The 20,868-nt window shown below is 43.3% G+C and overlaps 1 protein-coding gene across 8 annotated transcripts in view; it reads right to left on the bottom strand.

Moving 5' to 3' along the window:
• Window positions 1-20,868, bottom strand: part of GRK3 (G protein-coupled receptor kinase 3) — a 196,940-nt gene that overhangs the window by 78,263 nt on the left and 97,809 nt on the right. For 7 of the 8 annotated variants that reach the window (XR_012896033.1, XM_075898873.1, XM_075898875.1 and 4 more), the window contains 5 exons: window positions 11,837-11,938; window positions 11,018-11,092; window positions 8,552-8,613; window positions 6,919-6,970; window positions 6,139-6,230 (listed from right to left, as the gene is read on the bottom strand). Coding sequence is in view for 7 of the 8 variants with exons in the window: in XM_075898873.1 (XP_075754988.1) it covers window positions 6,139-6,230; window positions 6,919-6,970; window positions 8,552-8,613; window positions 11,018-11,092; window positions 11,837-11,938 (383 nt within the window). In the remaining variant the exon portion in view is untranslated. The remainder of the gene's footprint in view (window positions 1-6,138; window positions 6,231-6,918; window positions 6,971-8,551; window positions 8,614-11,017; window positions 11,093-11,836; window positions 11,939-20,868) is intronic. The other variant, XM_075898874.1, reaches the window with a different exon arrangement.

The following is a 20,868-nucleotide window of genomic DNA, read 5'->3' as shown; positions in this document are numbered from 1 at the left end:
AGATACACTGGAGGGCAGAGATAGGGTCCAGAGTGACTTAGACAAATTGGAGGATTGGACCACAAGAAATCTGATGAGGTTCAACAAGGACAAGTGCAGAGTCCTGCACTTGGGACGGAAGAATCCCAAGCATTGTTACAAGCTGGGGACCAACCACTTAAGTAGTAGTTCTGCAGAAAAGGACCTAGGGGTTACAGTGGATGAGAAGCTGGATATGAGTCAATAGTGTGCCCTTGTAGCCAAGAAGGCTAATGGCATATTAGGTTGCATTAAGAGGAACATTCCCAGCAGATCTAGAGATGTCATTATTCCCCTTTATTCGGCTCTGGAGAGGCCACTGGCTAGCTCCTCGGCGCTACTGGACCAACCCGGCAGCACCCCAGCTACTCTGCCCCAGGTGTTCCCAAGTCAGCCGCTGCTGAAATTGACCAGTGGCTGATTACAGGAAGCCCGATGCAGAATCTGGACGCCTGGGACAGAGAAGCTGGGGCGCTGCCGGGTAGGTCCCCGCAGCGCCACACCTTGGTGCTGCAGGGACCAACCTGGCAGCACCCCAGCTGCTCTACCCCAGGCATCGGCGAGAAAAGCCTAGTCTGCTGGGGGGGGGGCGCTAGCTCCGCGTCCCTCTGGTCTGCTGGGGGGAAGCACCCCCCGGTGCTGCCGGATGTGGCGACAATGGGAGAGGCACCCCGCACTAGCGGGCCCTTCCCCTGGTTCGTAACTAGGGGTCCGACTTAAGTCGGACTGACGTAACCCAGGGACTGCCTGTACTTGGATTTTCAGAAAGCCTTTGACAAGGTCCCTCACCAATGGCTCTTGTGTAAATTACATGGCCATGGGATAAGAGGGAAGGTCCTTTCTTGGATTGAGAACTGGTTAAAAGACAGGAAACAAAGGGTAGGAATAAATGGTAAATTTTCAGATTGGAGAGGGGTAACTAGTGGTGTCCCCCAAGGGTCAGTCCTAGGACCAATCCTTTTCAACTTATTCATAAATGATCTGGAGAAAGGGGCAAGGAGTGAGGTAATAAAGTTTGCAGATGATACAAAGCTGTTTAGGATAGTCAAGACAGAAGCAGACTGTGAGGGACTCCAAGAAGATCTCACCAAACTGAGTGATTGGGCAACAAAATGGCAAATGAAATTTAATATGGATAAGTGTAAAGTAATGCACATCGGGAAAAATAACCCCAACTATACGTACAGTATGATGGGGGCTAATTTGGCTACGACAAATCAGGAAAGAGATCTTGGAGTTATCGTGGACAGTTCTCTGAAAACTTCCACGCAGTGTGCAGCGGCGGTCAAAAAGGCAAATAGGATGCTAGGAATTATTAGGAAAGGTATAGAAAATAAGACCCAGAATATCTTACTGCCCCTTTATAAAACTATGGTACACCCATATCTTGAATACTGTGTACAGATGTGGTCTCCTCACCTCAAAAAAGATATTTTGGCCTTGGAAAGGGTTCAGAAAAGGGCAACTAAAATGATTAGGGGGTTTGGAATGGGTCCCATATGAGGAGAGGTTAAAGCGACTGGGACTTTTCAGTTTAGAAAAGAGGAGACTGAGGGGGGATATGATAGAGGTCTATAAAATCATGAGTGGTGTGGAGAGGGTGAATAAAGAAAAGTTATTTATTAGTTCCCTAAATAGAAGAACTATAGGACACCAAATGAAATTAATGGGGAGCAGGTTTAAAACTAATAAAAGAAAGTTCTTCTTCACACAGCGTGTAGTCAACCTGTGGAACTCCTTACCAGAGGAGGCTGTGAAGGCTAGGACTATAATAGAGTTTAAAGAGAAGCTAGATAATTTCATGGAGGTTAGGTCCATAAAAGGCTATTAGCCAGGGGATAAAATGGTGTCGTCGGCCTCTGTCTGTCAGAGGCTGGAGAGGGATGGCAGGAGACATATTGCTTGATCATTGTCTTCGATCCACCCTCTTTGGGGCACCTGGTGCTGGCCACTGTCAGTAGACAGGATCCTGGGCTAGATGGATCTTTGGTCTGACCCAGTACGGCCATTCTTATGTTATTAGGTCTTCTACCTTCGTCTGTAGTTGCTTAGGAACCACAGCTGTGGCTAACCATGAGGATCTCCACATAGCAATTGCCGCCAGGTGGCTGTGTTTGCTATGTCTAGGGCGATCAATAGCATGCTCTGGCCGCAGCGTAACCCTCTTGTACTACTGATTTCAGAATTGTTTTCTTTGAAACAGGGAGGTATTGTAGTAATTCTCTCAATTTGGAATAGTTGTCAAAATTATGGTTGGACAGCAATGCCGCTTAATTTGCTATGCAGACAAGCAGGGTGGCTGATGAGTACATCTTTCTTCCAAAGATGTCAAGCCTTTTACTGTCCTTATCCACTGCCGTATTTCTGTACTGAGGTGTCTTTGTCCTGTGCTGAGCTGAGCTGCGTCCACGACAAAGGAGTTTGGTTGCAGGTGGTTAAATAGGAATTCGAGGCCTTTGGAGGGGACAGAGTATTTCTTATCTGCCCGTTTACTTGTTGGAACCACCGAAGCCGGGGTCTGCCAAATTTACTCCGCAGCCTCCATGATTGCTTCGTTGATTGGAAGCACAATTTTTGCCCTTTGCTGGGGGTGTACATTTTTGAGCAGACAGTATTGCTTTGCCTGTACCTCAGTTAGCTGCACCTGCTGTGATTCTGCCACACGCTTGAATAGTTCCTGAAATAGTTTCAAGTCGTCTGGGTGGGGCCATGTCTCCCGGGAATACTGCTCATCGGGAGATGAGGAGGATTGATCTATCGGTGACGTTTCAGGTTGAGGATCTTCAGATTCCGACAGTTGTCCCTTCTCTGGTTCTGAATGTTGCAGCTGTGAAGTGCGACTCCGCTCAGAAGGGGTTGGAAGTCATTGTGTTGGTTGAGGTTGTACTGAAACATGTTGATACCTCGGCAAATGGCAGCAGCATGGGGATCATCTGTATGAATGTGATCTGTAATAGTGTCGAGATCAGTAATGTGGCTTGTGGTAATAGTCATAATCGCGCTCCGATCTAGCCGGTGATGAGTGTCTCGAAGATACGACACTGCCATGACGGCGATAGTATGTTAAATGAGGGGACCACCTTGGTGAATGAGGCAAGTGCGGAGACATCCTCGAAGGAGGAGATCGCGAGCTGCATCTATCCCAGTGCCCCGGGTACTCCCTAAAAGTCTCCCTACGCAGAGATCTTATGCTACATTGAGGAGATTCACCAGTGCGGTGGTGGTGGCCATCCTAGGAGGGGAGAGCAGAATCGGCAGTGATGGAGATGGTGCTGGGGAGAATGTTGGGGATGGTGAAATGGAAGCATGTTGAACGTGCAACTTCTGTGCTGCTTTTGTTGGTACCGATCGTCCAGCCCTTTCTGGTGAGTGCTCCGAATATGGTTCCCATCTTGTAGAAGCCGATGTGTGTGGCACTGAGGTTGACGCCGAGGTGCGCGGCACCACTGTCAGGGTAACGGATCGTGGCACTGTGGATGGCGCCGAGGCGCACGGCACTGTGACTGGCCATGTTGGTGAGTGTCCCGGTGTTATCAGCAGCGAAGACAGTGATGACGCTAGCAGTACCATGGTCTCCTTGGCTCGCTCTCTTGGCACTGGTGAGGGTTTCGGTGCTGGTGGTCTTGGTGCCGAAGATGTTGTTGTCTTGGATTTTGACACTACAGAAATTTTGGCTCTGTTGGGGGAATGCCAGATATGCCACGCTTGTCCCTTTTGCTGACTCTGCTGATCGACATGGCAAGTAGGGATCTTGTGGGGGATGCCCTGATTTTCTTTGCAGCAGTCACCCCAGAAGAGGAAGCCCTACGCCTCTGCACAATAGCGGCTTCTGAACTTGTTGGTGTAGCAGGGTCCGCGGGTTGTAGGGCTTTGTCAAATAGGATTATTTAAGATGCATCTCCCTGTCCCTTCGTGCTCTAGCAGTAAGCTTCGAGCAATGCGCACACCTCTGAGGGTCGTGCGCTTCGCCCAGACAGTGAATGCAGGCCGAGTGGCCGTCTGATGCGGGCATGGTTTTGCGGCACATGGAGCACTTTTTAAAACCTAGTGAACCAGGCATCGTTTTGAATTAACTAATTAACGATTAAATGATAACTTTTTAAAACTTTAACGGTTGTGTGTGTGTGTGTGTGTGTATATATATATATATATTAAGTAACAGCTAACTAAACTAACGAACTATAAACACACTATGAAGTAACTAACTATTTCTAACTATTTTTTTAACAGGAAAGATCTAACCAGTTGAAGAGATGAACGGTGCTCCACCTGCAACTGAGGACGGTTGAGAGGAAGTGGTGGGAGCCAGACCGTGCGCGACGATCAAAGTGCACGAACAACGTGGGACGCTGATCGCGCATGTACGGTCCGGCTGAATACGGCTATGGAAAATCTCTGACCTGCGACGCCAGGACAAGCCCAACACCTACAGTGGAGCACCCACAGGGACCACTCAAAGAAGAAGCTAGTGATACTATCTATATTTTTTCTTAGTCTCTAAGGTGCTACAGGACCACTTGTTTTTTAAGTTTTTTTTTAAGTTACAGACTAACACAGCTCTCTCTCTCTAAGGTTCAGATAAAGTCAGAACTACCTCAAACCTCTATCCAAAAACTGAACCTAGTCAAAAGTTTTACTTTGGGTTTGGAAGTCTGGCTGACTTTTCTGCTCCTGCATCCATTATCTTTCTCTATTCTCAAGCCTCTGTGCTTCAGAGAAATTGTAGAGAGGGAAATGGAGGGCAGGGACATCTTTTGTTTCCTTACTGAGTTTCTTAGTTTAGGCATTTATGCTTCTTCAGGGAATGTGAATACAAGGCAAATATGCTAACCCTATCTCTGAGGTAGAAGGCTGTTTAGTGTGGCTTTTGTCCAAAAGAAATGGCTATCATTTACATTTACATGGCAGGCCCATTTTATAAATCTCAAACTAAAAAAGAATAAATCAATAGGTGCACAAAAGTACTGCAACAGGAATAAAGATATTAATAGTACTACTGAGATAAATTCTTGAGGTGAAAGTCGCTGTAGAAGATTTAAACATGAACATCATTTCAGGGGACCCTTCATTTTCTCAGAGTCAGTTTATCAAATTCCCAATGAACCCAATGGGAACCATGAATACTCAGCACCTCAGGTATGAGGAATGCTCTGTTCACATACATGGGAATCAGCTGAGAAGGATCCCTGGGTTCAAATGAGTAGAAGAGCAGGTAGACAAAAGGGGAAAAAACCCAGAACCATGTGAAAAACCCATATTACCACTGAAAATCAAAGCTGACCATGTGATAGGAGAATTGTGTCTTGTAGCCAGGGATTTACTATGCAAAAATTAGGAACTATGTATGAATAGCAGTGTCAGAGAAAGCAAAGGGTTTGACTTGTGAACTTGAATCCAGAGATGAGTTTTAGCTGCACTTCAACAATGAGCTACCAACTATCAAGTAGAAACACCCAATGCTGCTGTTTTCTTTTGTTCAAAACCTCTGCTCAAAAGTGCAAATAGTTTTGAATTACATAGATTTAGAATCCTGTATTCTTAAATTGTCCACAAATTTCTATCTGAGAGCTCAATCCTGAAATGTTCTAAGCACCACGGGCTCTAAGCCAGCAAACTACTTCAGCATAATATTCTCCGGTCATCTGAAGAAGTAGGTTTTGCCCACGAAAGCCCATGATACCATCTACATGTTTTGTTAGTCTTTAAAGTGCTATTAGATTATTTGTTGTTTTTTAAGTTTTTCCTGTTACAGACTAACTCGGCTACCTCCTGTGAAGCTTCCATTTTAAGGACATGAGAAGTCACCTGTTAGTTCAGAGGGACCATGCAGAAGTTTTCAATAAGAATATGCTTAAGTGTTTTGCAAGACAGAGGCCTGAGTGTTCCAAACTGTGGAGGATCAAGTTTCCAATGAGGCTTTAAGCAATTCCTTAAATTGAAATTCTTCTTCAGTTGTCTGGGCCTTCGGCCAACACTCTACTGCACAATGAAACACACAATTTTGTGATACAATCTTAGGCAATCATTCTGCTCTGCAAAGATTTTGTAAAAATTCAGAGTTTTTTTCTTTATATACTTTAGAGTTTTATATTTATCATTAAAACATAGACTATAACTTACATTTTTCCAGTGTCTGCTTTTCTGCAACCATATACTTCACCAAATCCCCCTCGTCCAATTATTCTATGTACACTAAAGTCATTCATGGTCAGCTGTGAATTCAAAACACACACATTTCATTTTCCAGTGCCAAAACCTTTACCTTTCACAGTCTCTAAAGTCACTTTACATGAATGTATGAAAGAAGATACTTTTTTTTTGCTTTTTTCAGAAAAGATCTCTCTTCATTATTTAATGTTCCTGTATATCTGCAAGCACTAGAATCTGAACAGGTCACAGAGATGGCATTGACAATAGCAAGAGAGCAGGAGATGAAGGCCTAGCCAAGGATTGCAGTGGAGGTGAAACCAAGACTGCAGTTTTCATGAGCAACTCTGGCTTGCAGACAACATAATTGTGGAAGTAAAACACTTTGGGATTAAGGGATGAGTCCAAGGATAGACCAAATGGAGGTAAGTAGATCTGAGGATTGACGGGAAACACAGGGAGACAGAATAGTACTTGAGGTTGGTTCTCTAGCTGAAAAGTAATGCTCCAACAATCTGTTTCCTCTAGCCTCCCACTTCAAAACCATTAGGCTATTAAGTCATAATGGGCAGAGAGGGTAGCCAAGGAGGAATCATTAATAGTGTTAGGAGATTATGTACACCTATGAATAGAACAGCATATCAGAAAAATACTCATTGTTCTTCTTAATATGGCCTTTTAGAAGTATTCTTTTAAATCTAACACATTTTCTTACCTACATCAGCTTTTGACAAAATAAATGTAATTACTTACATGAATATTTAGTTCTACGTTTTTCCATTGACAAAATCTAGTAAACTTGTCACTGTTTAAAAAAATGTAAAAAGTTAAATTAAAAGTTATCCAAAAGAATTACGGAAAGTATTGTGAAAAATGCTAGCTTCTCAAGTTTTAGCAATTAAATTCAGCACAAAATAATGTACGAAGATTAAAATTGCCATTTTAAAAAATCCACTGATTAGCCATCTTTTTTGCATGTTTTAATTTAGCACTCTCACTATTTTTTTCACTTAATAATGTTATAAAAGATATCTAATGATTTCAGTTATGAATGCATCCATATTTAATACTTTCCTTTAGACCCAGTTTCTGTCAATTTTCAGAGAATTAAAAACAACATTTCAACTGTATCACAAGAAAAATAATTAAATCTGAAATTAAATATGTCCTATAACTTCAAATTTTAATTAACCAAGAAATAATATAAGCCTATTTATCCTGAAATAAAGAAAACGCCAATACCACTGAATGTTGTTACAGGGTAACTGTCTCCTGCTACTGTATCAGTTATAAAATGCTTATTTTCAGGGTAAGAAAGACTGATTTTTTGAGGACATTATTTTGGCTACATAAACTGATATATCATTTCTCAGCAGAAGATTAAGGGCCAAATCCTGTGCACTTTATTCCCACCAGCAGTGCAATTAAGGTCAACAGCATTATTCAGATGTGTAAGATGAACTAGATTTACCCCCCTTAGATTTCCTCATAGGACAGTTACTGTTTACTGTAAACTGTTTGGGCTACATATCAGAATTGCTATATCACTTGCCCCCATCACACTGTAGTTGATTTGTAGGAGTATCATCCAAAGAATGCAGTTACAGACTTTCAGACTCTTAAAAGATCAAACTGTAAAAAATCCATGGTGTTAAGGCTGGCCCACTAAGTGTGTGGTCTGAATCATAGAATCATAGAATAATAGGACTGGAAGGGACCTCGAGAGGTCATCGAGTCCAGCCCCCCGCCCTCAAGGCAGGATCAAGCTCCACCTACACCATCCCTGACAGATGTCTATCTAACCTGTTCTTAAATATCTCCAGAGAGGGAGATTCCACCACCTCCCTTGGCAATTTATTCCAATATTTGACCACCCTGACAGTTAGGAATTTTTTCCTAATGTCCAATCTAAACCTCCCCTGCTGCACTTTAAGCCCATTACTCCTTGTCCTGTCCTCAGAAACCAAGAGGAACAAATTTTTGCCTTCCTCCTTGTGACACCCTTTTAGATATTTGAAAACCGCTTTCATGTCCCCCCTTAATCTTCTTTTTTCCAAACTAAACAAGCCCAGTTCATGAAGCCTGGCTTCATAGGTCATGTTCTCTAAACCTTTAATCATTCTCGTCGCTCTTCTCTGTACCCTTTCCAATTTCTCCACATCTTTCTTGAAATATCCTTACAAGTTCTGTCACAATTACATTACATACAATTCTGGGATATCCTGGTATTTCACATGATACATGTATCAAGGCTAGTTCTTTGGAAAAGATTGCTGATAATACACTATTTGTTAAATAATTCTAGCCTTATTTTGCAATCATACTCAAGGGTCATGACTTACTGCAGGTTATTACATGACAGTTCATATAGTATGTAGATTCATACCTTTCCATAAATTTTAGAAATATTTTTCCACGGAGACTATCACAAATTTCTTCTATGTATGGCTAAAAAAGATTAAAAAACGATTTAACTTTTCATTGTATGATAATATGATCATTCAGAACTGTCCAGTGAAAACCAATTACATGTTTAGGCTCCAGCATTTACCATCTACTGTCAAGAACAATTTATGTTCTAACATCTAAAAGCCATTTTCTAGACGTGATAATTTACAACACACCTAACTCTATATCATATTCAGTATCTTCAATGCCCACAGAACAAGGGTTCTAAGTCCCTGCAATTTTTTGTAGTGATTCTCCTGGCTTATAACCAGATTCAGAAAAGAACTTCAGCATGTGTGTGATTTTAAGAACCTGAATAACTGCACTGAAGGTAAACATGTGCTCAAGTGCTTTTCTGAATCAGTGGGCCTTAGCATTTTCCTAGGAGAGACTGAAGAGAATTTTGCAGTTTTTGCCCATGGGCCAACACAGGAAATGAGTACTGAAACTAAAAGTACTTTAAATGCTACAGTAAATGCAATTAATATATTACAGCAAATCAGTTTAAACCTGCAGTCACTGCCACATCACATAGGTTCTTATTTTCAAAAAGTCAGGAAATTCATCTTTAAAGCCAAAATTCCATCCTTAATTTGTCTAATTATGTATGCTAACAACTTCAATTTGAATTTCCTTGCTTAGGTCAGTTTGTGTTAGAAATGTAATAATATAGAAATACTTACTGTACCTTCAATTTGTTTGAATAAATAAAAAGCATGAAAGGTGCACTTTTAAAAACAATACATCAAAACTCATTATTTACTTTGGTGTTAAATTTGTGAATATATAATTCCTACAGATTCTAAAATCCTAAAATATTGATCATTTTATAGACAAGGACTCTGTGGAGGAGAAGTAGCCATTTTTCAGAACGCAATTTCCCAGTGCATTTAGAATAATAAAGGAACTATAAATTGGTTTCAACACCTAAACCCTGCATGTGATACTGTAATATTACTAACTCTAACCACACATCCAGACCTCAAAAATACGGTGCTATATAATACAGTTAGCTAGAGGCAAAAGGAAGGATCCACAAAACCGAAAAGTATATGCATTGCTAGGCTTTTATATTTCTGAAATATTATGCTGAATTTTGTAATTCATAGCTGATTTATGTTGAAAGGAAATATAAGGGATTCATTATACACTATATTTTAAAAATGTAAGTGGTTGGCAAAGCAGCTATATCCTACGTTCACATTACGTCCATGTGAAATTCCTCCCACTCTGCTAATTAGGTTACCTAGAATGCACTTGGAACCAGCATATGAAAAGCATATAATTACATGGATTAGGACTGAATTTCTAGGACAATGTGTGAAAAAGCAACACTGCCAAGTGGTTAACTGAAATTGGGTACATATTTTTAATTGAATTTTGAATGAAAGTTTCACAGTTATTTAAGAAGACCTTCATGAAACAAGTTAAAGGCTAAGTCCTGCAAAGTACTGACCATGCTGACCCAAAACCAGGGATGCAATTAAGTCAGGAACAGGAAAAATACACTCCCTGTTTCCCCACTTCTGCACACTGCTCAAAATGGCCGGTTGCAGGCAGGAACCATGTTCCTCTCTGAGTGCCACTGCAAGGGGGGGGCAGAGAAGGAGCGTGCAAAGTACCATCCCTTCCCCAAGGCTTGTAGCACTCTTAGCAGCACATGGACTCTGCAGGCAGCTGCTCTGAGCAGCCTCCAGGGGCAGGGCAGGCAGGGAGCCTATCTGAGGGACCTGCTAGGCTGCTGAAAGACTTTCAGGTAAGTGCCTCCCTGCCACAGCCTGCACCTGGTACCCCAGCCCCTCTCTCCCTTCCAACTTTCTGCCATCCCTCCTGCACCCTGTCTCACATAAGCCAAACCCCATGTGCCCCTGATTCTGCACCCAGATCCTCTCCAAGACCCTGTACCCCAATTCTTTGCCCCAGGTCACAACTCCCACCCCCCTACTGCTCCAGGTCACAACTCTGTTCCAGACTCTGCATCCCCTTTTATGCCCTTCCCCCAGGTCAGAATCCTCTCCCGCACCCGTACCCATTTCACCAAAAAAGTGCTATCTGTAATCATTGTATATTTTAAGGAGTTTCCCATAAAATTTTGGAAGAAAGCATGAATAAAATGTTAATTTTAGATCCCTTCAGTCAGTAAAGCTATAGAACAGTAATCTATTTTCAAAAATGTACTCAAAAGCTAATTTTCAAGTTCTATTACCTTTAACAACACAGTGAAATTAGAAACATCTGGTTAATATATACAGAAACATTTTCCTATATCATTTTGTTTTCACTGATTTCCAAAAATACAGTATAAAATTCCTCTTATAATTGTAAATATAACATGAACAGAAAGGAGGTCCCTTGAATTTGCTTAGTTAATGAAATCTGGATATTCAGAGTATTTTCATCTCACCTGAAAAAGAGTTGGTGGCACTTGTTTCTTGGCTAGGTGAGTTTGTACATGATCTACAGCTTGCTTTGAGAATGGCTTTTGAAAAATAAGAAGTAAAATTTTAGACTAGAAGCTGGTAAAGAGATATTTAATGGCTCAATTATTGAGGTCCTCATACCAGTTTTCAACTAAAAAGGAATACTGTTTATATGAAAAATACACAAACTTCTAAATTAATGTAATTTAGTTTCCATTAAATATCCTGTTGCATAACACCCTGGAAGTTATCCCAATCCCCTTTCTGAAAAAAAAATCCCAGATCATGCCATGCATGGCAGAAACCATTCAACAAGTAATGGCAATGCAAAGGAACTCAGAACACATAAAACCACTAACTACTTCTTTGTAGCCCCATAAGTTTTCAAAAAAATTCACACATATATCCCAATCCTGCACATGTATATATGCTCATGTTCAGTCATTCGTATTCCTAGTGACTTCAATAGAATTATGGTTTAGAAGTAGATTGTAAAGCATGTGCGAAGTAAAGCATGTGAATAAGTATGTGTAGATTCAAGGCCCTAAATAATAGGATAAATTTCTCTCTGGCTCAAATCGTATCATTATTGTAGATTATCCACTCTTTCAAATAGAACTATACAAAGAGTGACAATTGAGCTAGTAGACCCTGCTATCATAATAGATACTGCATGTTTTGTGTAATTCCCTGTAAGACTTTCATCTACTCACTGCCTTCCTTTGTTAAATATTTTAAAGAATTTAAAGTCAAAGAAAGCATTTAAGTATTAAAATAGTAGCGTGAAACTGCAGCATACATACATGTGAGCACGACAGCAGCTCTTTCATTATGTATGTGTCATAAATTTGCCGACTCCTACTAAGACGTTCCTCCTCAGAATCTAGTTTTTCATATTCTTTTATCTGTAATATGAAAAAGAAGGAATCAGTCAATCTACTTCTAAACCTTTACACTGTTTAAGAAAAGAAAGATTCTTAACTGTGGCAGACATTTTTTCCTTCATCCCTTTCTGTGAGGTGCTTGTTGCAATTCTGTAGTTCTAGAATTAAGAATGACTTCTGGATTCCAATCCAAGACCAATTTCCTGTCCCCCTATAGCATTTTAATTAGAGTGACCAATTTGTTTGTAGACTGTGGTGCTTAAAATGGGATAAGAAAAATTAAACAAAACAAAACAAAACTAAGGGGCTGTGCCCTCTGCTTGCTCTCCCACCCCCACTGCCAGCTCAGGCCTTTTCTCCTTCCCTCTTTGCCAGATAGGGTCCCTTCTCCCTCCCCCCATCGCGCTAGCCTGATTCCCTCCCCTTGCCCCCCATCCACTGTGCCAGCCTAGGCCTCCATTCTCCCTCCTCCCCCCTCCCGCCCCGTGACAGCCTGGGGCCTGATTCCCCTTCCCCTGAAAGCAAGGGTCCCTTCTCCCTCCCCCCGCCAGCCCAGATCCTCCCTCTCCAACCCTAACTCCCCTTCTCACAAGCCCCAGCTCTAATCTCACCCTCGCGTGGGGCACTGCGAGGTGCAAGAAGTGCTGTGTGCACACAGTTCTCCGGGGCACTGCAGCTGCTGAGGTGGGAAAAGCAGCAACACAAGGGGCCGCTGTCCCGTCCTCTCCCTCATGCAGTCCCACCTGCACTACTCACTGCTCCAGCCTTGTTTGCAGAGAACAGGGCTGCCCATGCACCTGCCTGCTGGGAGCAGAGGGTAGTAGCAGACAGGTTGGTGCAGCGGCTCACCCCAGGCACTCGGGGTTGCTCTGGCAGCCATGATAAGTGCAATTGCTGGGGAGGTGAATCTTGGTGGGGGCTGCCAGACTCCAGGTGGCTGGGCACTGCGCTCCAGCTCCCCAAGACCTGGCGCTGGAGAAGCACCCAAGGGCCCACTTTTGGCACATAATCTCAGTTGGGAGCTTTTCTCCTTGTGCCTGTCCCCAGACTACTGTCCCGAGCATTGCATCCACCACCACTTCCCGCCCCTGGATTATCATGGCTGCGATGTGGGGTCTGCCAGACACTGTGCCATGATTCTTGGCGTTGAAAGCCCTGTGGAGTATGGGTGGAGAAAGGGGAGTAGGAGCTTGGTTCAAAATAGCAATTCCAAGTAGCGAGGAGAAAGAGAGGTTGGTTACGTCTACACTGGCATGAATTTCCGGAACTGCTTAAAATGGAATACTATTCCGTTTTCAGTTTTTCCGGAAAAGGAGCGTCTACATTGGCAGGCTGCTTTTCCGGAAAAGCCCTTTTTCCGGAAAAGCATCTGTGGCCAATGTAGACGCGCTTTTCCGGAAAAGAGCCCCGATCGCCATTTTCGCGATAGGGGCTTTTTTCCGGAAAAGACTACTGGGCTGTCTACACTGGCCATTTTCCGGAACAGTGTTCCGGAATAAGGACTTATGCCCGAGCGGGAGCAGAATAGTTTTTCCGGAATAGCGGCTGATTTTGTACAGTAGAGCAACATTGCTTTTCCGGAAATTCAAGGGCCAGTGTAGACAGCTCGCAGCTTATTCCGGAAAAGCAGCTGATTTTCCGGAATAAGTGGCCCAGTGTAGACACAGCTGTTGGGTTTGAGCTATGAGGAGAGGAAGGGGGAAAGAAGGAGTAAACAGGCAGCACGCAGAGTAACATGAGGATGTCATTCTGTCATCCCGCAGGAAAAGCTTTAATATATGGATTGAAAAGTTCTGAATTTTATACACACACACACGCTCCTTCATAAAACATCAGTTGGATTCATAGGCGTGAGCAGGACATTTCATTAGGGTGTGCACCGAAATAATTTTTTTTAAATGTACTTTGACCCCCATTAGCCACACCCCTGACCCTCATTGGCCACACCCCTGGAGGTAATACTCTCCTGGCAAGATGGACACATGACCAGAAGTAAAAGGTGTCATGTGCCCCCCCGCAAGGACTTTACCCACCATCCTCCTACCAATACGAATTACTTTGCCCCCTCCCTTCCAAACTCCCCTCATGCAACTATCCTGCAGTCGCATTACCCCAATGTGTGTGACATTAACTCGGGGGCGAAGGAGGCGGAGAGGCTGGGGGAAGTGTTCCCTCTAAGTGTTTCCTCCCATGAGCAGAATGAATTTTGTGTTGTGCACCAGTACTGAGTTCATGGGGCATGTTTGCATATGCCACTGTGGCACCCAAGTTATTAATAAATATCTCAAACCTCTACCTTTTCCCTCTGCTGCCATGTCTCCTCCCCTTGCTCCATCAGCTCCCGAACCCCTCATCCTCCTCTGCTGTCCTGACTCCTGCCCTTCTCACTGCCCTCAGCCCTCCTGCGACCTGCCCCCCTCCACCAGCCCTTCAGTCCCCCTGTACCCACTCCTCCAGTAGCCCCACTCTGATCATGTGAGCTACCCTTCCTTATCCCCTCTCCTAACACCTTCCTCTATACACCAGCCCTGCCTCTCTCCTCTGGTGCTGGTCACTCCCCTGCAGGTGTCTGCCCTTCTGCTTCTCCCCAGAATCCCCTGGCACCTGCATCTTCCCTTAGCCCTGCACCCTCCTGGTGCCTCCCCCTTCCCTCAGTGCCCTTGTCCCCTTTGCCCTCTTTTTCCCTGATGCCCACCCCCTCACCACCTTCTGCCCCCATTCCCCTCATGCCCCTGTGCCTCACACATGCCTTGCTCCATCCCCGCCTTCCTCATGCCCACCCCTCCTTTCAAGCCTCCCAGCACCTCCCCCTTCCCCCCTCTAACTACCAATGCCCTTACCCTCTCCTCTCCCAGCATCACCCTGTCCCCCCTCACACTGACACCTCCCCTCCTGCCCTTTTCCTCATTGTCTCCACTTGGCCCCCTGGCATTTGCCTCTCCTCTACCCTGTCCCTTGGTGCTTTCCCCTTTCTTCTCCTGACCTGCCCCCCTCCCCTCAGCACAAGCCCCTTCCTCTCCCACCCCTTCCTTTTATTTTTCCCCCTTCCCCTCTCCTCCCCTTCCCTTCCTTACCTTCAGCTTCTACCTTCCGATTCCTGGGGCTGGAGTCAGAGCTGGCCCAAGCTATAGGCCAGCCAGGCCCTAACCGGGTGCCCCCAGGCTGCCGGGCCGGGTAGAAGCATCCCCAGGGCGCTGGGGGGGGCGGGGGGCTGCACGATGCTGCCGGGTCAGGCAGGGGCGTCCCTGGGGCACCTCAGGGGGGCTGCGCGGTGCTGCTGGGCCGGGCCAGGCGGGGCATCCCCGGGGCGCCACGCGGTTCTGCTGGGCCGGGCAGAGGCATCCCCAGGGCACCTCAGGAGGGCTAGGCGGTGCTGACAGGCCGGGGCATCCCCGGGGCGCCTCAGGGGGGCCGCACGATGCTGCCGGGCCAGGAGGGAGGTGCCTCAGGGGGGACTCGCAGTGCTGCCGGGCCAGGCGGGGGTGCCCCTGGGTGCACAAAGGGCGCAAAAATGGCTTGGGCCGGCCAGCGTTTGTAGTCAGGCCCCAGCTCCTTCTGGAGCTGGGCCGCACAGTTTGAAAGTCCTGAGCCGTGACGCCACGCCACGCCCGGGCGTCTCCCCTCTCACCTCTTGTGCAGCGTTTGAGCATGCTGCACATGCGCTCTCTGCCCCACAGTGCCCTGTTGATGGCCATGCGGAATTTAAAGTGAGGGTCTGAGGCGCCCCGTCACAAATCCCTCTCCTCCGCCAGCAGCCGCTAGCCAGCCCGAGACATTAGGGTGTGCCTGGGCACACCTGGCACACCCCATGTGCACGCCTATGGTTGGCTTGTAAAATGTGTGAAGGGGAATATCATGGAACTGATGAATTGGTGATTGGGATGGAACAAGCAGAGGAGTACGTATCCAACTGAACCTTTTTGAGAAGGCCTTCTTTTACCTTTCTCCACCCAGTAAGATAACCAATCCCATGCCTAAAGTAGACTACAAGCCAGGAAGCCAAATGAGCAATGTTTTATATGTGGGCCTTAGTAATAGCATTTTAATATTATATGTACACATATGGATTACACACACCACCTATAAATAGGAAGTGCCATAAAAGTGAGAAGACTAAAGATGGAGTTTGTGAGTGATGAGATCACCTTGTCTAATTAAGATTTCTAACTACAAATATGGATACTGCACACATAACAGACTTAAAAAATGAACTTTAAAGATTTTTTTTATTCTATTTTATGACAGAGTCCTGAGTTCAAGGACTATGCGAACAGAATAAAACACATTTGGGGTTTAATATAGGTAATAAGTACACTCCCTGTTATGACAATAGCATGAGTGTAATTAGGGTTGTTAAAAATTGTGTAATAGGGTAACTGCTGAAACTCTGAAAACCTCTTGAAAACAATTTAGCTTTATACTGCAGAGCCTGCAGTAAAGCCTCCCCAGGAATGAGGCCACTAGCCCCAGCCATCTTGGCTCACAGAGAGAAGGCTTAACTGCAGCAGTGAAGCCACTTCCCTGAGAGCGGAGCCGGCTCTGCAGCAAAGCTTCTTCCCCAGGAGTGGAGCAGGCAAACCTAGCCCACCCAGCTCCCAGTGAGGTGGGTTTATTGCCCTGTCACAGTGAAGCAGCCTCCCCAGGAGCCGGTTGTGTGTAACTAAGTCCATGAACAGAAATATCTCATATTATCAGTTAAATGGTTATTCGGTCACACTGCAACATCCTCAACTGTAATCCCATTTTACAGTCCTTGCAATCCAATATTTGCAGCATAGAACGAGTAGGATACTGTAGTATTTTTGGAACAGATATGATATCCTACTATTTGGGTTTGGGGCAGCATTCAGGTCTCTCAATGAATTGAGCTGAATCAATTATATACATTTCTCTAATCAGTTACCGTGGGGGAAAAAGACTTCTGTGTTTGCTTCAGCAACTTAAAAGTTTTGTATGACAAAGAGTACTGCACTGACATCCTCTTAAGAGGAAATACCGTATTATGGATATCTTCTCGGAAAAACATCCTATTCAGGAATTTCTAGTGGCCCTTTGAAAGAAGGATCTTTGATTTTGGTGTGGTTTACTATAGACACTACAACAAAATTTGCAATGTGAACTGACTTCTCACATAGTGTTCCTAATTACATTAATTACGTTACATCTGTAGCTAGAACAGGATATAGGTTAAGGTATTTGAGAATACTGTAAAAAAATACAATTCAAATGACTGAGTTATGACTTCACTGCTATTTCTACAACTTTTGTTCAGTGAGCAAACAGCATTTGTGCTGTTTCAAAAGAGGAGAGGCTTGCCTCAGCAAGTTCTAAAAGCTGCTTTAGATATGGTAGATAGAGTCTTAATGCTCATTCTAGGATACAGGCACTGATTAGCTCATAACAAATTTGGGTACATGCAATTGAGTATTCTCACAGAAGAGACAGTAAATAAGGATAAACCCAGGTGAGAGCAACAAATATCCACAGAGACTTACAAATAGATTTAGCTCTATCAAAGCAGTAAGAAAACCAGAGAAGAAGCACAAGCGCAAACCTCAGATTTCATCTCAAGACAGTGAGGCCAAGCCCAAAAGATCCATTCTGTTCTGAAGAGTTCATCAATGCAAATCCCTCAGTGGGAGTATTACTAACAAGACTCCAACTACGGTAGGGATGGGCAGCCAAAAATAATGAGCGGGCTGAGTGGCCCTCCTTCACTTCAATGAGCCGCAACAGCCCCCCATCCACTGAAGTTCACCTGCAGCCCCCGTCTGCCTCCATCCCTCACATGCCTTTCATGAACTGGGATACTGTAGCCCTACACTTACCTTCTCCTCCCCATCCCTCTCAGTACTTTCAGAGTGCACAAATGGCTTGATATACAGTTTTCCAGCTCTGGGAGGGAGGGGGAACAGCAGGGATGGAGTGCGATTCCCAAAGAAACAGCTTTAGTGTCATCTATTGAACATCCCTCTGCTCCATTCTGTGAAGAACCAGAATCCAAATGAAACACTGAGAATGCTGACTTACACTGGACCCATCCATTAACTTGTGAATCAAGAAAATCAAATCACTTCAGGGCTGACACACAACCTGGACCTTTTCAAAGCCTCTTCAAGAAGAAACAGACAGCGCTATGGCTTCCTGTACTTCCACACTCACAAAAGTAAAGACTGCATGGATGATGTAGTGCCCAGTCACTGAGTCTAATATTGAACAGGCTGGTGTATCTGGTCTCCAGCTGGAGAGAAGCCATGGACCAGACTCTGGAAAAAGTTTTTTGTTCATGCAGGTGAACAAAAAACAAGTTGTCATGGTTACAGTCAAGCAGCAATTTTGACCCCTTTTGCAGTTCCTATTCAAGTGCAACCGTTCAAGTAACCAGTCTTTTTCTCTGGCTGAAATTTCACAACTCATCCCATGCTTCAAATGGGTCTCTTGCAGCAACCCCCCCTTTTTTTAACCAATTGGGCTAATAACACAGGTGTAACTGTATTTGGACTTGTGACCAGAGTAATTAAAGTGACACAGCATATAGCAATTAGAGTACAGGATTAAAAATAAGAAGCCAAAACACAAAGTTTTCCTATGTCTAGATTTTTCTTCGCAGTTTAAATAGGTTCCACTTAACCCAGGTCTCTCAAGCACTCGGCTGGATGAGACAGGTTGCCCTTGCAAGTGCTGCCCCTCAGACACTCTGATGTTCCACTCCGCATCTCCCAAGCCCTAAAGCCACAGGTTTTCTTTTTATTCATTCCCTTTCATTCAGTTACTGCTTAAAGATGTCTTGGTATTTTGAGTAGGACATTCCCCTCCCTGAAACTGACCAAACTGGCTTGTGCATTTCTCCAGAGGATGATTTTACACAGTGGATTCCTGGTATTGTGTTTTTGAGGACCAGCAATTGAATTCTGTTTACAATTTCATTTGGGGTGGGGGAGTTTCCTATAGGACTTACCCCCCCTTATTTATCTTTCATCCCACACAAAGCAATCACCAAAGGTAGATATATAATACACACATATAATCAATAAGGATAATTCCCATGCTCTTCACAGAAAGTTTACAAAATTCCAGTAGAATTTGTTGCATTCCATCTACATATCAAACAACACATACTTTTATAGGGATAAAATTCACATGGCTTGTTGGAATAAATCCTTGTCAGTGTGAAGAATATGTACTTTTAATGGGAGCTCTGAAGAGTTTTTTTCCTAAACCTATGCATGATAATAAAATTATATAACCACTCTATAGAGTTTTTTAACATGTTTAAGGTTGAATCACTATCTCCAACGATTTGGAAAACTGTAGCACAAACACTATCAACTCTTATTACTGGCCAACATTAGTCTCTCTGCAACAAATGACTAAGAGTAAATGCCACACTGTGTCACAAAAGGTAATCCCATTCAACAATACTGGGCCAACTACCTCCTTTCTTTCCATCTAAGGAGATGAGAATGTGTCACCAAGAATACCCTGACTCTACTGGAGGCAAGTAAGATGATATAAGACTCTTATATCAGATCAAGTATAGTGTACAAATTCAGCTATTTAAATAGAACACTACTACATATAAACAAAAGGAATATGATGGTGGGCAGAGCTCACAAATCATCACGATTTATCTGATAACTGATATGTGATAGTAATAGTGCCCTCATAAGTTACTGTACCATCCCATAAATATGGAGATACAAGTGACTCAAATATGATTTTTGGCAGCTCACCTTCAGAAATACTATCTGACAATATAACTTCTCAAGTGCTGAAATTATAGTGCCTAAGTTACTGAGCATCTAAAATATGATTTTTGACAGAGCTGGATGAATCACTCATCCAGATAAATGCATAGTCGTGACTCACACTGCAATAACATACGCAATCCCTTCAGTATGGAGACTTTTTACATCTAAGGACAACGTCATGTAACAAGTTATTCTTTATTCAAATTATTTTACCTGAAACAAAAGCAGTAAGTAAATCAAATATCTAAAAATGTAAAAGCTTTCAAACATACTATACTATACTATAGGAAATACAGTAGGTCTATTTTAAATATCTAACGAGGATTTTTTTTTGTAAAAATATGTACTGAAAGAAGATTTTTAAAACATTTTTTAGGCCATGTTTTGCTAACCCTTAAAATACAACTTCAAATGGCTTCAAAGGTTAAGAAATGACATATAATAACTCATGTTTCTAAGTAATCTCTATACAAACTGCTTTCCTGATTAGTTAGTACAGTAATTTCTTAAATGTATAAACAGATGTAAATCAGAGATAAATGCAATTCAGTATTCCTACTTATAAGGTGAAAAACTGATAATTTAAGTTAAAACATTTTAAAGTTCTACGAATTTATCTTTAGACCAATAACAGCTTAGGAAGAAGCCATCATTTGACTTCAATGACTTTGCCAGTTATTATTCTATTAAACCTGCTCTTTTGAGATGGTCTTGGAAGCACAGTACCAGCTTCCTATGGATTCTTCTGAAATACCATGTCCCTAGTACACTAACTGTCTGATATTGATACATAGGAAGTATTATTATCCTTAATCAACTATCTTCTTTTGGCAATGGAAACTAGTTGACTTTAGTAAATCTATCAGCAGTCTTTGATATCATTATTGATGAGGTGCTGCTTGCCTACCTGCAGGACCTGTTATTTATTGATGGGACTGTTCTGCAATAGGTCTGTTTGTTCCTTAGTTTATAACACATTTCAGATATTAATAAGCAATTATTCATCACTCTAAAATCACTCTTATGCAGAGACCTAGAGGATTGTACTTTGTTACCCCTTCTGTTCTGAGAGTAAGAGACTGACAGGGAAATATGAAGCATTTGGGGATGCAGTAAGAACAATACATACATAAAACTGAACTTCAGATCATCTTTTTACAAGTGCAGATGGTGTAGTTTGCTTGCAATAGGCAAGCAAAC

The sequence above is a fragment of the Pelodiscus sinensis genome, chromosome 15 (assembly GCF_049634645.1).
Source record: "Pelodiscus sinensis isolate JC-2024 chromosome 15, ASM4963464v1, whole genome shotgun sequence".
NCBI lineage: Eukaryota > Metazoa > Chordata > Testudines > Trionychidae > Pelodiscus > Pelodiscus sinensis.
Note: the sequence above shows the minus strand (reverse complement) of the source record. Positions and strands in the feature narration are given on the sequence as shown.